Genomic DNA, 15,588 nt, shown 5'->3' with positions numbered 1-15,588 from the left:
AACCGACTGAGCCACCCAGGTGCCCCCCCGAAACGATGTTTATAGGTGAGAAGTAAAGACCTCGGGAGGGAGTCTACTATGGGGCTTGAGGTCATCTCCACCGGAGCTTTCCCAGCCTGTGTTTCAGATGCAGGCCGGCTGCTAGGCACCGAGGTGACAGACAGGACATGCCTCATGACTCTGGGTAGTGAAGGAAAGGGGCTGATGGAACGGCACAGGGTCTTGGACTGAAAGGTACGTAAAGGAAAAGGCTGAAGCCAATTTTACCAAATGAAAATGAAGGCAGTGTTTCCAAGACAGCGGGGGCTTTGAGGAACAGTAGCATGACTTGGGTTATAAAGCCTCACTCCTGTGACTGCTGTGTTGAGCACGGACAGGAAAGGGCCGAGGGTAGAAGCAGGGATATGAGCAGGAGGTGGATGCAAAGTGCAGCCGGGAGATGATGGAGGCTTAGACTACAGCAAGATAATGGTGAAGCTGGTCAGAAGTGGTTAGGTTTGGCCATATGGAAGGCCCTGAGAAGTCCTGCAGACAGCAACATTTGTTTTCTTTCCTTCCGGAAACGTTTTAGGCAATGTTGGTTGCTGTGCTGCAGAACACCGCTTGGAAAATACTGACTTAAGGGGCACGTGGGTGGCTCAGTTGGTTAAGTGTCCGACTTTGGCTCAGGTCATGATCTCATGTTTCGTGGGTTCAAGCCCCGCGTCAGGCTCTGTGCTGACAGCCTGGATCCTGCTTCAGATTTTGTGTCTTCCTCTCTCTCAGCCACTCCCCAACTTGTGCATGTGCTCTCTGTCTCTCAAAAATAAATAAACATAAAAAAAGAAAAGAAAATGTTGACTTAAGGGATTTTTACTTCATCCTTGTTCTCTTTTATACTGCTAGAAAAGCTTATTTTTGGCAGTGGGTCAAACAAAAGTAAATCTATATTTAGACATCCACTGAAAGGTTTCTATATAGGACACAAAGGCAAGAAGGCGAAGAAATTTCTGGAATGTGAACTTTTATAGATTATGCAGAGTTTCTACTTTTATTTCCCTTTCACTCAAATTTTTTTCCTTTTTAAAAAGCAATCTGAATTTTATGACATTGCAATATCCTTTTGTAAGATGTCACAAGTCCTTTTTGGAATGAAGCAGGGAATAAACAACCAGCCAACAAATGATAATTATAACAACATGAAAGCCAGAGCTAAGCTTTAAAAATGTTGTTGGTAAAGCACCCATTAAACCTGGTTCCTTCCTGCATGTAAGTACTTTCCTTATCAGAAAACTACATCCAGAGAACTCGGGGAGACCGAGCAGTATTCTGGCAGGACGAACCAGGAAAGACAGAGATTGATAACCCCAGGTGTCTACTGTCAAGGGAGGCACTTACAAGATTAGCACCAGCAGTGTGGGGACATGCCATTGCTGGGTGAGCAGCTGCCACAGAAAGAAGCAGGTTGAGTCCAAGTAAAAGTGTAGGATAGAAGTATCTCTTTCTATTTTACTTAAGGATGTTTCATTCTTGGTGAACAACAGTATAAATCATTTTATATGGAGACCAAACTGATCATTTCCTACTGTTGATAATTCTGTAGACAAGCTGGGATTCTAGAGCTGAAGCATCACAAATCACTAATGTCTCATCTCTGCTTCTTTTCCAAAGGCTCTCTGTATAAAAACATTAAATCAGAGCAATTGTGAAGTTGCCAGTACACAAATATTACTGCAGAAATATATGATTCATAATTTTAGCAAAAGGAGGAGCTCTATTAATAAATCAGAGCATTTTTCTGATCTTTCCTCCCTCCTTCCCTCACTCTCATTCTTTCTTTCCTTATGGTACTTTTAGATGAGATTGGCCATGTTGAGGGTGGTATGGCTGTAGTCTGATTTTTCTAGAAAATGATCATTTACAACATTTCACCAGATCACCATTATCGCTTTCATTCCCTTTACACATTTTCCAGCAAGAAAACCGTAATCTGAAGACACTATCAGTGTGTTAACATGGCTATTTGAGGAATGCTTGGGTGGTTCATTTGGTTAAGGCTCAGACTTTGGCTCAGGTCATGATCTCAAGGCTTGTGAGTTTGAGCTCGTCAGGCTCTGTGCTGACAGCCTGGAGCCTGCTCTGGATTCTCTGTCTCTACCCACCCCTCCCCCTACCCCCACCCCCTGCTTTTGCACAGGGATTTATTTATCAAAAATAAATTAACATTAAAAAACCGACATAGCTATTTGCTATTAACTTAAGTTGATCTCTTTCAAGGCATGCCTGTCTAGACCCATTACAATTTATCTGGCTATAGCAAGCCTGCTCTATCTCTTTTTGTAACATTCCCTTTGTTGTTGATGGGACTGGTATATTTAGCAGCAGAATCATTGTAGCCACTACTGCTGGGGGAGGACAGAGTTCTGAGATGTTAACTGCCATGTTTTTCTACCAAGGAATGCAGTATGGAAAGTAGAAGAAAGAAACTGGATTCTGAGGGTGCCTGGTGGCTCAGTCGGGTAAGCACATGACTCTTGGTTTCAGCTCAGGTCAGGCATGATCTCACCGTTTATGGGTTTGGGTCCCACATCAGGCTCTGCAGTGACAGCACAAAGCCTACTTGGGATTCACTCTCCCTCTCTCTCTGTACCCCCCCTTTCGCTGTCTCTCAAGATGAATAAACTTTAAAAAAAATTTAGAAACTGGATTCTGAGGCAAAAGACCTGAGCTCTTGACCTGGTCTACCTTTTACTGTAACTATGAAGCCTTGACAAATGACAGCCTACTAGCTCTCTCATCTGGAGAATGAGTGTAATAATATCGAACGATGTAAAAATCTAAGCAATGTATTTAAGGTTGAGAAAAATGTCACCTTGGATTAGGGTCATTACTTCAACAGCTCACGGGGAACCAGCAACTGATCCTGTGCTTCAAGTGGCGATCTGAAAGGGGTTATGACCACTAGGTGGGTCAACAAGCTGCTGAACCAAGGGTGATCCAGTTTCTTGGTCTATGGACAAACACTGTGCTTGGACAGGCCTTGCCTTAAAAGATGAGGAAAAAACTGGGGCACCTAGGTGGCTCAGTCGGTTGAGTGTCCAACTTCGGCTCAGGTCATGGTCTCGTGATTTGTAAGTTTGAGCCCCACATCAGACACTTGTTGCAGTCCCCAAAGAGCCTGCTTCAGATCCTCTCTCCCCCTCTCTCTGCCCCTCCCCTGTTCCCTCTTCCTCTCTCTCCCCCCACCTCAAAAATAAATAAACATTAAAAAAAAAAGATGAGGAAAAAAACAACAAAAAGAAGCCCATGAATGTCACTCTGGACCCTGGGAATTGAATCCAGAGGACTTAGAGGAACATATGCCTCTGAAAATTATCAACAGCAAAATCCAGAAAAATATTTCACAAAGCTGGTTAACATCCTTAATATAAACAGAAAGTCTTAAAAATAAACCAAGTGAAGCTAACATGCACAAGAATGAGATAAATTAAAGGAGAAATAAATGATACTGGAGGATTTCGAGAGAGCTAAAATGCTTCAGAAAAGTTAAAATCCACACTGGTAATACAGAACCGACTTGGAAAAATCAAAACAGTGAGACGGAGGAAAAAAGTGAGGAGTTTGCCCTGAACGCAACAGAGCAAAGCATACAAAACCATTCTTTTCATTTAAAAGAATGACAGGAAAGATATGGAGGACAGAAACGTGCAATTTAGCACATGGATAACTGTTTTTTTGTTTTTGAGATAAAGAGAAAGAGAGTGTGTGTATGTACACATGCATGCAGGGGAGGGGCAGAGGGAAAGAGACAGAATCTTTTTTTTTTAAGTTTATTTATTTGAGGGGAGGGGGGGAGAGAGAGGGAGAGAAAAAATCCCAAGCAGGCTCTGCACTGTCAATACAGAGTGCACTGTGGGGCTCAAACCCACAAATTTTGAGTTGGAAGTCAGATGCTTTAACCGACTGAGCCACCCAGGCACCCTGAGAGAGAGAATCTTAAGCAGTCTCCATGCTCAGTGTGGAGCCTGATGAGGGGATTGATGCCATGAACCTGGGATCATGACCTGATCCTAAGTCAAGGGTCTGATGCTCAACTAACTGAGCCACCCAGGTACCCCGATAACTGGTATTTCTTAAGGACAAAATCAGAACTAATGAAACAGAAGTGACAAATAGGTGGCAGAGAATAAAATTTTCACAAGCCAAGAACAATGTGTATATAGAACATCACATTCTAGACAAAATCAGTGAAAAGTGATCTAGATGCATGCTAAAAGAATTTCTGTATTACACAGATTAAAACATTTTACAATCTAAGATGAAAAAAGGCTACCTATTATTTAAAAAAAAAAGGCTAACTGTAGTCTTTTCCACTATAGCATTAAATGACAAAACACAAGGGAATGATGTGTACAGAGTTTTGAGGGGAAGACTGAGGAAGGAAATGTTACTTATAGTGCAGAGACTATTGCTTATTCCACCACCGTGCCTTCCTTCCAGGGAAACATAGTAGCTCCATTAAGGACTACATTTCCCAGCCTTCCTTGCTTGCAGCAGTATGGCCATGTGATCAGGTTCCGGCCAATGGGATACAAGAAGTAATTGGTGCAATTTCTAGACTGTGCCCTTAAAGAAAATGATCAGGCTTCCCACTTTCCCTTCTCCCCTTCCCACTTGATAGAATGTGAACACGAGGCAGGAGCTAACACAGCTTTTATAGACCACGATATTCAATTACAAGTTGACAGCAGAACAAGGCAGAAAGAGCTTGGGCCCTATAAACTGTGGTGCCATCTTATCAGCCCTGGACTGCTTACTTACACTGCTATGTAAGTGAAGAGAGAAATCAACTTCCACTTTGTTCAAGCTACCATTTTGACTTCTGTTAGAGCACCTGACCCTGTTTTAACTTGTAAACCCTGCTAAAATATGGCTTATTGGGAAGGGACAAGAAAAGACTTTTTGACTATTCATGAGTTCCCAAAATATTTCCACCAGTGGATCTTGTGAAAACAACTAGAATAGAGATGATACAAAATTAAGATTTCAAGATGGATAAAGTTATGGTGTAAAATGATTGGACATAAACACCTCCAGTTAAAATTGATATAAGTTCTAAACTGTTAGAAACCTTGCTTTGCTAAAAGTTTTTAAAAAGGATTCTTGGGGTGGGGCACCTGGGTGGCTTAGTTGGTTAAGTGTTTTACTTTGGCTCAGGTCGTGATCTCGTGGTTCGTGGGTTCAAGGCCCGAGTCAGACTCTGTGCTGACAGCTTTAAGCCTGGAGCCTGCTTCAGATTCTGTGTCTCCCTCTCTCTGTGCCCCTCCCTCACTCACGCTCTGTCTCTCTCTCTCTCAAAAGTAAATAAACATTAAAAAAAAATTTTTTTTAAAGGTATTCTTGGGGTGTCTGTCTGGCTCAGTCGCTAGAACATGTGACTCTTGATCTTGTGGTTGTAAGTTGCAGCCCCACATTAGGTGTAGAGACTACTTAAAAAAATATTCTTAAAAAAATTTTTTTTTAATACATATATATACACACACACACATATATATATATATTTATTTATTTTATTTATTTTTTCCTTTGAGAGAGAGACACACAGGGTGTGAATCAGGGAGGGGCAGAGACAGGGAGGCACAGAAACTGAAGCAGGCTCCAGGCTCTGAGCGGTCTGCGCAGGGGCAGACATGGGGCTGGAATCCACCAACTGTGAGATCATGACCTGAGCTAAAGTCAAATGCTTAGCCGACTGAGCCATCCAGGAGCCCCAAAAAGATATTCTTAAATCATATAATATAGATTTTAAAAACCCAATGTAACAATAACCTGAATAAAACCTACAGACTATACTAACAAAATCTAGGAATAGAGGGTGGGGAAGAAAAACTAACATGTGCTATATTCCTTTAACCACATGAGGGGGCTTCTAAAGAGACTTTCATTCCTGAGCCCAGCAATTAGGCAAACACAGGTGAAGGAATGTGTTTTCAAAAAGAACAACTCCTTGAAGGTAAACAATTAAAACGAGAGTCCTGAAGAACAAAAGTCCAACAAAGACAGAAGAAAACAGCAAGGAAGCATTAGAACCAGAAAGCACATAAGAAATGACAGATTATTAAAATAAACTTAAATGTGATAAACTGTACTATAAAAATATTTTCAGAGTCAAATAATTAGACTCATTTACATGAAATTTAATAGGAACACATGTAAAAAAAAAAAAAGTGACACAAAAATTTCAAAGGACCCTGAGAGGCATCTGGCTGGCTCAGTCGGTAGAGCATGTGACTCTTGATCTCAGGGTTGTAAGTTTGAGCCCATGTTGGGTGAGGGAAGGAATAGAGTAGAAAGGACAGAGATGGAATTTAGTTTTTTCCTGGTTTCATAATTTTGACATTGAAACTCTATCATTGTTTTCCATAATTAGAAAAAAAAATTGTTTCCTAAAAATAAGGAAAAAGAGCAAGAGAGGAACTGGATATAGCAAGTTTAGACAATTTTTAGGGGAATTTTGCTCAAGATCAGGAAAGAAGTGGGGCAGTAATTCATGAGGCAGTGTGAATTGGTGCTTTGTCTTAAGATAGAAAAAACAGCAGCCAGCACAGTGTCCTTGATCTGAGCCAGCGTGCAGCTAGAGGGATTCACTGTGGGTAGGAGTATGGGGAACTTGCAGGAACAGGACAGAAGACAAGCATCTGTGGGTGCAGATGCTTGCTGCTCAGTGGACACATTTGGTGGCAGGCGTCTGTGGAGAGGATTCTTAATTGCTTCTATTTTATTTTCGAAACAGAAATCAAGGTGATGACCTGACCTGAGAATGAGGATCAGGGACTTCCTAGTCATTGGAGGTAGAGGAGGAAGTGAGAAGTAGTCCTCTCAGAGTAGAAGCATAAATAACCCCCGGGATACAGTGTGATTGCCAGGCTCATGATCCGAATTTCAGTTGACATATAGTCAGTGAGGTTGTGTGGTTTTGCCAAGCCATGTTGGGCAGCGTGTGTGAGAAACAGGAAGTGTACACGATGAGGCACATTCAAGAATATTATTGCTCACCTACTGAGTTCCTATCTCTCTATCAATAGGAATTATAAAACACAAGGAGAATATTGTGCTTACAATGTAATTCTTTTTTCTTCCAGTTTATTTATTTTGAAGGCGGGGAGGTCAGAGAGAGCGAAAGAGAGAGAATCCCAAGCAGGCTCTGCACTGTCAGTGTGTAGCCCAATGCAGGGCTTGAATTCACAAATTGGGAGATCATGACATGAGCTGAAATCAAGAGTAAGCCGCTTAACTGACTGAGCCACCCAGGAGCGCCTAGAATGTAATTTCATAAAGTGAACTTAATTCTATCTTCTTAGTGTTGACCCACTTGGTGGACCTCATTTGGGGACATTGGATAGTATAAGGTGATGTGACTATTCCAGAGCACAAGATCCCCTTGAGAATTCCTATGTTATTGTTCTTAAAAAACAAATAAAATCTTTGTGTTGTCTTGATTATCATATATGTGCTAGTAACAACTATTTTATAGACTTAAAGCTAGAGCTATATACTATAAATTACCTTTTCCATTGGCTTCCAAATAGATGCCTTTTCAGACCAAGATGAAAGAAATGGAAATAGTTCTCATTTATGCTGGAGACCCAAGAAGACAAGAGGAAAAGTCACAATACCAAGAAAAAAATGACTTCAGGTAATGTGTAGTGAAATCAATTCGTGCCTGAAAGGATATACAAGATTAATTAATACTGAAATATGTCATCATAACATGTACCCAATTAATATTTGTTGCTTTGCGTTTTGTCTCATCTTTTTTTAAATGTCTTTTTAAAATTATTATTAGAGCACGAGTGGAGGAGGGGGCAGAGGGAGAGAGAATCCTAAGCAGGCTCCATACTCAGCACAGAGCCCAGTGTGGGGCTCGACCCCCACGATCCTGGGACCATGACCTGAGCCAAAATCAAGAGTCAGATGTTCAACCAACTATGCCACCCAGGTGCCCCCCACTTCTTTTATTTTTTATTTTTTTAATTAGAACATGAGCAGGGGAGAGGGGCAAAGGGAAAAAGAGAAAATTGTCTGCTCTTATTATTGCAATCTTTGCCCTAATTTTATATATACTTATTTTCTTGATAGGCCTTTGGCCATCTTCTTTTTCACATGTGCCCAAATAAAGGACAATGTATTCTCCCACATTTTTCCATCTAAAAAGAGTCTTCTTAAAGTCCTTGCAGGAGCACCTGGGTGGCTCAGTTGGTTAAGCCTCTGACTTCAGCTCAGGTCATGATCTTGCGGTTCCTGTGAGCTTACAGCTCACAGCCTGGAGCCTGCCTTGAATTCTGGGTCTCCCTCTCTGGCCCTCCCCTGCTCGTGCTCTATCTCGCTCTCTTTCAAAATAATAAATATAAAAAAAAATTTAAAAATAAAAAACTAAAGTCTTTGCAGAGTGTTTCAAACGAAGGAAGTGTTCTTTCTCATATTTTTTAATTTTGAAAATAAATACTATTTGGGAAAGATGCATTAGCCTGAAATGACCTCAGTCAATACCAGTCTGGAATGATTATATAGAGAACACCTGACCAAAAGGCTGGAAAAGAGACAACTCAAAGTGCATCTAGTGTTTAGTCTTAGGGGTATGACCCCCAACTTCAAGTTTTAGATGTCTTTGTCAACAAGCCCTCTAAGTATCCCTTAAAAGAGCAATTTAGAAATTGTCATTGTAGAGACATGAATATTTATCTAAAGAACAAATGTAAAAATCAGCTTTTCCAAATGATTTTGTTTTTCGGTGTTCGGTGTGGGGTTTTTTTGTTTTTTGTTTTTTTAGTTTTTTAAATTTTTATTTATTTTGAGAGAGACAGAGAGTGTGAACAGGGGAGGGAGAGAGAATACCAAGCAGGCCCCACACTGTCAGTGCAGAGCACAACACAGGGCTCGAACTCACAAACTGTGAGACCATGACCTGAGCCAAAGTCAGATGCTTAACCAACTGAGCCACCCAGTGACCCCCAATTGCTTTTGTAAATGGGTACTTGTGAGTTGGGGAAGAAGCGTTTTGTGATGGCATTAGATGAAAGTAAAGATGGTGTACTTTGAAAACTTAAATCTTTACCGAAATCACCCTGATGGTAATTAAAGCATTGAGGCTGAAGACGCATTTGAAAAGTTTCAATAAAGCTATGTCATAAAATGCGAGTTTTGAGAGAGCAGTGCTCCTAAATTAATATACTACTTTATATAACATCTGATTTTAAATATCCCTTTGTAGAGGGGCGCCTGGCTGGCTCAGCTGGAAGAGCACATGACTCTGGATCTTAGGGTCATGAGTTCAAGCCCTAGGTTAGGTGCAGAAATATTTTTATAAAATAAATAAATATGCCTTTGTAGAACAAGGTACTAAGTTAATAAATGAGACATTTGACTGTTTCACCTATATCCTTAGATATGATATAGTCAAGTTTACCCCAAAATAATTGTCTTTAAATCTTCTCATTGAAGAAGGAGATTTGCCTTATCTGGAGTTGCCTTATGTTTATGTATGTCAGGTCCTTTGAAAAAATTTTTTCTTTAAATTTTTAAGTAGTCTCTACCTTATAAGTAATCATTTTCATTAGTTTTTGTTTGCTTTTCCATTATGTTTATACAGATGTGTGTGTTGGTATATACACATATATATTCATGATACCCTCTTTCTTAAAGTTAGCAATACATTACACATTTTCTGCAGGGTTTTTTCCACAAAAACAAAAACGAAACAACAAAAAAACCAGAAGTAACCCCACTGCAGTACATAGAGATATGCCTCATTTCTTTTTACAACCAGGACCCCCCCTAGATGGGTATATGGATTATTTCTATTTTTTTGCTATTACAAAGACAGCCACAATGAATAGCCTCGTGTGTGTACCTTTTTATATTTTTGCCAGTGTAACTTTGGGATAGATTCCCAGCAGGTGGAAGGCTCAGTCAAGGGGTAGATGTCAATGCTATTTTGCTAGAGATTGCCAAATACCTCTCCCTAGAAACCATCTTATTGCATTTCCATTAGCAATGTACAAAAGTACCTACTTTCCTAGAGTCTTGCCAACAGAATATGTTGTTAAGTTTGTGGATTCATGCCCAACTGATAGGTGGGAAATGGTATCTCAGTTTTAATTTGCATTTCTCTATTTTTTGAATGTTAAGGAACAAATTTATAAATACTTTTCCCACCAACATATTATTTTGGAAGAGGCACTCCTTAAGTTCACAATAAAATGTATAAACACTAATGCAACAGTAGTGACTTCTGAATACTTCTAAGCAATTACATGTGTCAATACTTTAGTTTTAAAGGTAATTAGCAGGGGCACCTGGGTGGCTCAGTAGGTTAAGTACCCCCTGCTCTTGATTTTGGTTCAGATCATGATCTTGCCATTTTCTGAGTTTAAGCCCTGCGTTGGCCTCTGCATTCTCTGGGAGCCTGCTTTGCATCTCTCTCTCCCTTTCTCTCTGTCCCCCCCCCACTTGTGCTCTCTCTCAAAATAAATAAGTAAACTTAAAAAAAATATAAAGGTTGGGGCGCCTGGGTGGCTCAGTTGTTTAAATATCCGACTTCAGCTCAGGTCATGATTTCGCTGTCTGTGAGTTCGAGCCCTGCACCAGGCTCTGCGCTGACAGCTCAGAGCCTGGAGCCTGCTTCAGATTCTGTGTCTCCCTCTCTCTGCCCTTCCCCCACTCACGGTCTGTCTGTCTGTCTCTCTCTCAAAAATAAATAAACATTAAAATATATATATATATATATATATATATATATATATATATATATATATATATATAAAAGTAATTAGCAATATTGGATCTCCAATGACCTTTGACATGAATGTGATGCCATCTAGAAGCAGAAAACACACTTTGCCTAAAAAACAGAAGTTTCACAATATTAGCAGTAAGAACTATAATATTCTGCCAGGCACTATTCTAATACTTTACTTGTATAATTTTACTGGTCCTCATAACAATCCTTTGAAAGACTTGCCAGGTGCCACAACAGGAAAGTTCCAGAATCATGACATGAACTCAGAGGTCTGACATGAAAGCCTGAGCTCCTAACTGCAGAGACTTATTTAATATGATTATGGGAAAGCAGGCTCCGAATTTGCAGTGCTGGCTTAGATAATTGAATATAATTCTTTAAAAAAAAATTTTTTTTTTGGTTATTTTTCTTTCAACATTTTATCTTTAAGTAATTTCTACACCCAACATGGGGCTTGAACTCACAACCCCAAATCAAGAGTCTCATGCTCCACCAACTCAGCCAGGTTGCCCCTAGAATTTTTTTTTTTTTTAATTTAAGTAGGCTTCATGCCCAGCGTGGCACCCAACATGGGGCTTGAACTCAAGACTGATGCTTAACTGACTGAGCCATTCAGGCACCCCACCCCTAGAATTCTTTTTGCCCCAGATTATCCTCTGTACAAACATTCTCTATTTCACAACAGTAATATCTGGCAAGTACACGAGTGATAAATATCAGGAAATGCATTTCACTCCGAAATGAAGAGTAAGTGAAAATGTCTAAAAACTCAAATCTTGGAGAGTGAAAAAAGGACGGAAAAATTGTCATCATTTAGGCTATGTTAAGTGTTGCTTTTCCTATCGTGGAGATGGGCTGGGCCAAACAGCCTGCTGTGAAGATGGAGAACAGTTCACAATCACTCCCATCTGTGACAGTGAAACACAGGACCACTTGATGTACGCAGAGACCCGCCTCACAACCTTGCCCTTGCCAAAAACAGCATGCTATCACAGCAAAATCGGACAAGCATATCACAGGGAGCTTGAAAGGGTGGAGAATGAGAGGCTGGAAACCAAAAATTTATCAACTTGAAATACTGGGTCCTTTCAATACCCAGTATTTGAGGACGGTGATCTTTTATTTTTCTCGTAATAGATAAACATTGCAATATATTCTGTTTTATGAAGCACCCAAAGATGCTTCATATTTTAATAAGAATGTATTTGCATTTTTTAAAGTGGAATAAAATTTTTACTCAGATTCGGAGGCATAGTAAGGTCTCCAAGAATTCACAGACTTAAGACTGAATGCTGTATGTAACACCGTGAAAAATGCTGATTCAAAGAAAAACCACACACTCACATTCACACACACAATTTTCATGGCCTACTCCTGAGAAAAACCTATAAACAACAGCCTCCTCACCCTTCACCCTCACATCTTCCTACACCATACTCTATTTTCCTCCTTTAGCTTTTCTCGTCTTCCTTCCGAAGCCCAAGCACTGAATGGATTCAGGGTACCTGAGGAAAAGGGAGTTTACTCATACACTTTCTCCCACACTTCACCCAAGTCAAGAAATGAAGGCAACATCAGGCACAACTCTACCTACCAGAGTAGGCTGCATGTGAAAGTCATTCCAGATGAACAGTTACTTACTGTAATCAGTATCATGAAAATCAATATCTAATCAGTATCATCAAAATCCCTATATCCATTCTATGGACTATCACTCACAGACTCTGTGACATGAAACCTTCTAGAGCACTCCAACCTTCTTTTTGTTTAACCACACCCTTAAGTAAACCTCAGGGCATAATGTCCTTTATCTGCCCCTGAGACAGGACTAGGGCACACACCCATCCTTTTTATTTTTTTAATATGTACTTATTTTTGAGAGAGAACGAAAGAAAGAGAGCACAAGTGAGGGAGGGACAGAGAGAGGGAGAGAGAGAGAATCCCAAGCAGTGTGTGGCCTGACATTGGGCTTGAACTCATGAACTGTGAGATCACCACCTGAGCTGAAATCAAGAGTTGGACGCTTAACTGACTAAGCCACTCAGGTGCCCTGAAAACACACCTATTCTTAAACATTCTCCTCTTGGCTGGTTCCCCCTTAATAAACCATTTCTTGTCAAGCTGGACTTGTCAGCCTTTTTCTTTAGTTTTTCTTTCAGTCCTCAGATGTCACTTTGCATATACCTTTCATGGAACAGACTCCTTAACCAACATACTGTAGGTTTCCAGAAATTATGCCTTTGGCCGCATGTGGCTTCATCACTTACCAGCCTGGCAACTGAAAGAATGCCCCAGTGAGCCCAAGTGCACTGTTGATGAGATCCAGTTGGAGTTCCTGGACATGTAAGTGCATCTGGTGGGCTTTGTGACTCTGCTGGCCGCGACATCTGTTGAAGGAGGACCAGACACAGATCCTCATACTCCAAAGTCAACCTATTTAAAAATTAAATATGAAAACCAAATTTTACTAGCTTCCAATAGGTGAAACTTTAGGATTTCTCCCTGATACTATGTATTGTTGGGGTCCGGGAGCCAACAGTCAAGAAATAATTCTTGAGACAACTTTGGTGCCAAAAAGGTGATTTTATTAAAGCATGGGACAGGACCCACAGGCAGAAAGAGCTGCTGGGGTATTGAGAGGAGTGACTCACTACATACCGATAATATATAATATATTATACATGATATAATGAGGAGTGACTGACTTTATCTACCTCCCTACCTACCTACCGGAAGGGGGTTAGGGATAGAATAAGTCTCCAAGCAATCAAGACCTTAGTCATGAGACCCTTCAGATGTGTATCAGTGGGCCATATGCTTGCAAGATGATTGTTAACATGTATCTTGGGTTGGGGGTAGAGATAAAGGAAGTTTCCAAAGGGATTTTTATATGTTAAAGACTTACAGGATCCTGGAGGTTGAGCTAAGTTTGCCTTTTGCCTCTAGCCAAGTACTAACATTGAAGCAGTTAAGGAGGACACTGAAGCAGTTCCTCCTGGAGGAAGGTCACTCAGCCTGTCTCAAGTGCAGTACTTGTCACTGGGCTGCAAGTTTTATAAAGAAGTTTAATATTTTCTGTATTTCTTTTGCCTTTGTTCTCCACCTCACCTCCACAAAGTATAGATTTTTCATATATTATGTGTTATCACCAGGCTTAGTATTAATTTACCTAGACTTCAATGAAGACGACGATGATATAATTGCACCTTGGATTTTTCTGTAAGATCACAGTATTATGGTGCATGGTTTTGAAAATATCTCTGTAAGACAGATAACAGGCAAATAATTTCTCTCCTGGTTTCTGAGTTAGGAAACTTGGAGCCAAGAGTGATGAAGAAGTATTTACCAGGAAAAAAGGGGCCATAAAAGGTTTCCCACTTCAGAAACTTGCACAGTACTTGTAGTGAAAGATCAGGTATGTTACCTTTTGATAAAACACTAAAAAAAAAAAAATCTCATCATCTTTGCTACACAGACAATTCAAAGGCTGAAGCTCAAAAGTGTAAATATTTCAGAACTGTGGTAATGAAGCAAAGCAACAGATTTTCTGTGTACAAAAGTGGAAAGATTTAAATTTTTTTCTTACTCCTATTCCAGAGTCAAAGTAAGGAAGTTCCCTTCATTTTTTTTTTAACCTTATTGATTTATTTTGAGTGAGTGAGTGAGTGAGAGAGAGAGAGTGAAAGCAAGCATGAGCAGGGAAGGGGCAGAGAGAGAGGATCCCAAGCAGGCTCTACACTGTCAGCACCAAGCCTGATGTGGGGCTCCAACTCATGAACTGTGAGATCATGACCTGAGCTGAAACCAAGTCAGATGCTTAACTGACTGAGCCACCCAGGTGCCCCAAGGAAGTGTCCTTCGTACATGCTGAGTCTCAAAGCCTTACCTGGGTTGTTTTTCTTCTTGATGTTTTCCCAGCAGCATGAGATTTTGTCCAATCCACCACTTACTCCTTTCTTCTAGAAAGTCCCAGAAAAGATCCCGAACCTTCCCGGTTCCAAGTGTAAGCAAGGTGTCCTCCCTGGACACAGCAGTTTTCTGCTTCCTCAAAGCTACAGTGAAACTTGTTAAGCTGATAACAATTATTTTTACCATGTTGCTCTGGGCTATTTAGCTCACTTCCTAGAATGATACCTGTTCTGACATATAACCAAAGCCAGATTCTTCCTCTTAAGAACATTTTCTCTGTGAACTATGAGCAACAACAGTGCAGGGGCTCAGCAGCTGCCTGGTCCTTTAAAAATGTTCTTAGTGGGTTAGTCATATTTGTTAGTATTATTCTTTTAGGAATAGGGAATAATTAGTCAAGGAGATAAAAGATGTTTTGTGTGTTTTTAATTTAAGAACCCAGGTGGAGTTCCTATAAGCTGAAAACAAACAGCAAAGATCAATAAAGTGACGAGTCTTTATAGGGCACCACCACCTGTGTCTACACAACCAGATACGCTTTTAGCTAATTACTTGCTAAGCCTAAGCTGGAAAGGAGAAGAAGATGAATATGTAAGTCAGAGTTGCTAAAAATTGAGAAAAGTATTGTGTGGTTTTTTAAAAGGAAACCATTCTGGCAGACCCCCAGGCTGTGTCTAAGTTATTGTATTTTGTTTTTTAAATACATTCAGCCATAAAACCAGGCATAAACTATATGCTAAAGCTCTTACACAACCATGAACGAATGAATACAAATTAATACAAACAGAACTGAAAACTAATGAAATGAAAACGTGCTGAACTAAACAGTTACCTGACATAACAACTGTACTGGCTTATGACCACACAGGTTCTTTTGATTTGGCACACAAGCTATTTCATGC

General features: G+C 40.3%; 1 protein-coding gene across 1 annotated transcript in view; it reads right to left on the bottom strand.

Annotated features, from left to right (window-relative positions):
• PKD1L3 (polycystin 1 like 3, transient receptor potential channel interacting) overlaps window positions 1-14,957 on the bottom strand; it is a 79,048-nt gene extending 64,091 nt beyond the window's left edge. Inside the window, 5 exon segments of the mRNA XM_042917916.1 lie at window positions 1,378-1,483; window positions 12,198-12,282; window positions 13,045-13,164; window positions 14,659-14,764; window positions 14,766-14,957. Of these exon segments, the coding sequence (XP_042773850.1) occupies window positions 1,378-1,483; window positions 12,198-12,282; window positions 13,045-13,164; window positions 14,659-14,764; window positions 14,766-14,957 (609 nt within the window).
• Window positions 14,958-15,588: the final 631 nt, after the last annotated feature.

This window comes from Panthera leo, chromosome E2, assembly GCF_018350215.1.
Source record: "Panthera leo isolate Ple1 chromosome E2, P.leo_Ple1_pat1.1, whole genome shotgun sequence".
Taxonomy (NCBI): Eukaryota; Metazoa; Chordata; class Mammalia; order Carnivora; family Felidae; genus Panthera; species Panthera leo.
The sequence above is the reverse complement of the archived record's forward strand: the minus strand, read 5'-3'. Positions and strand labels throughout refer to the sequence as shown.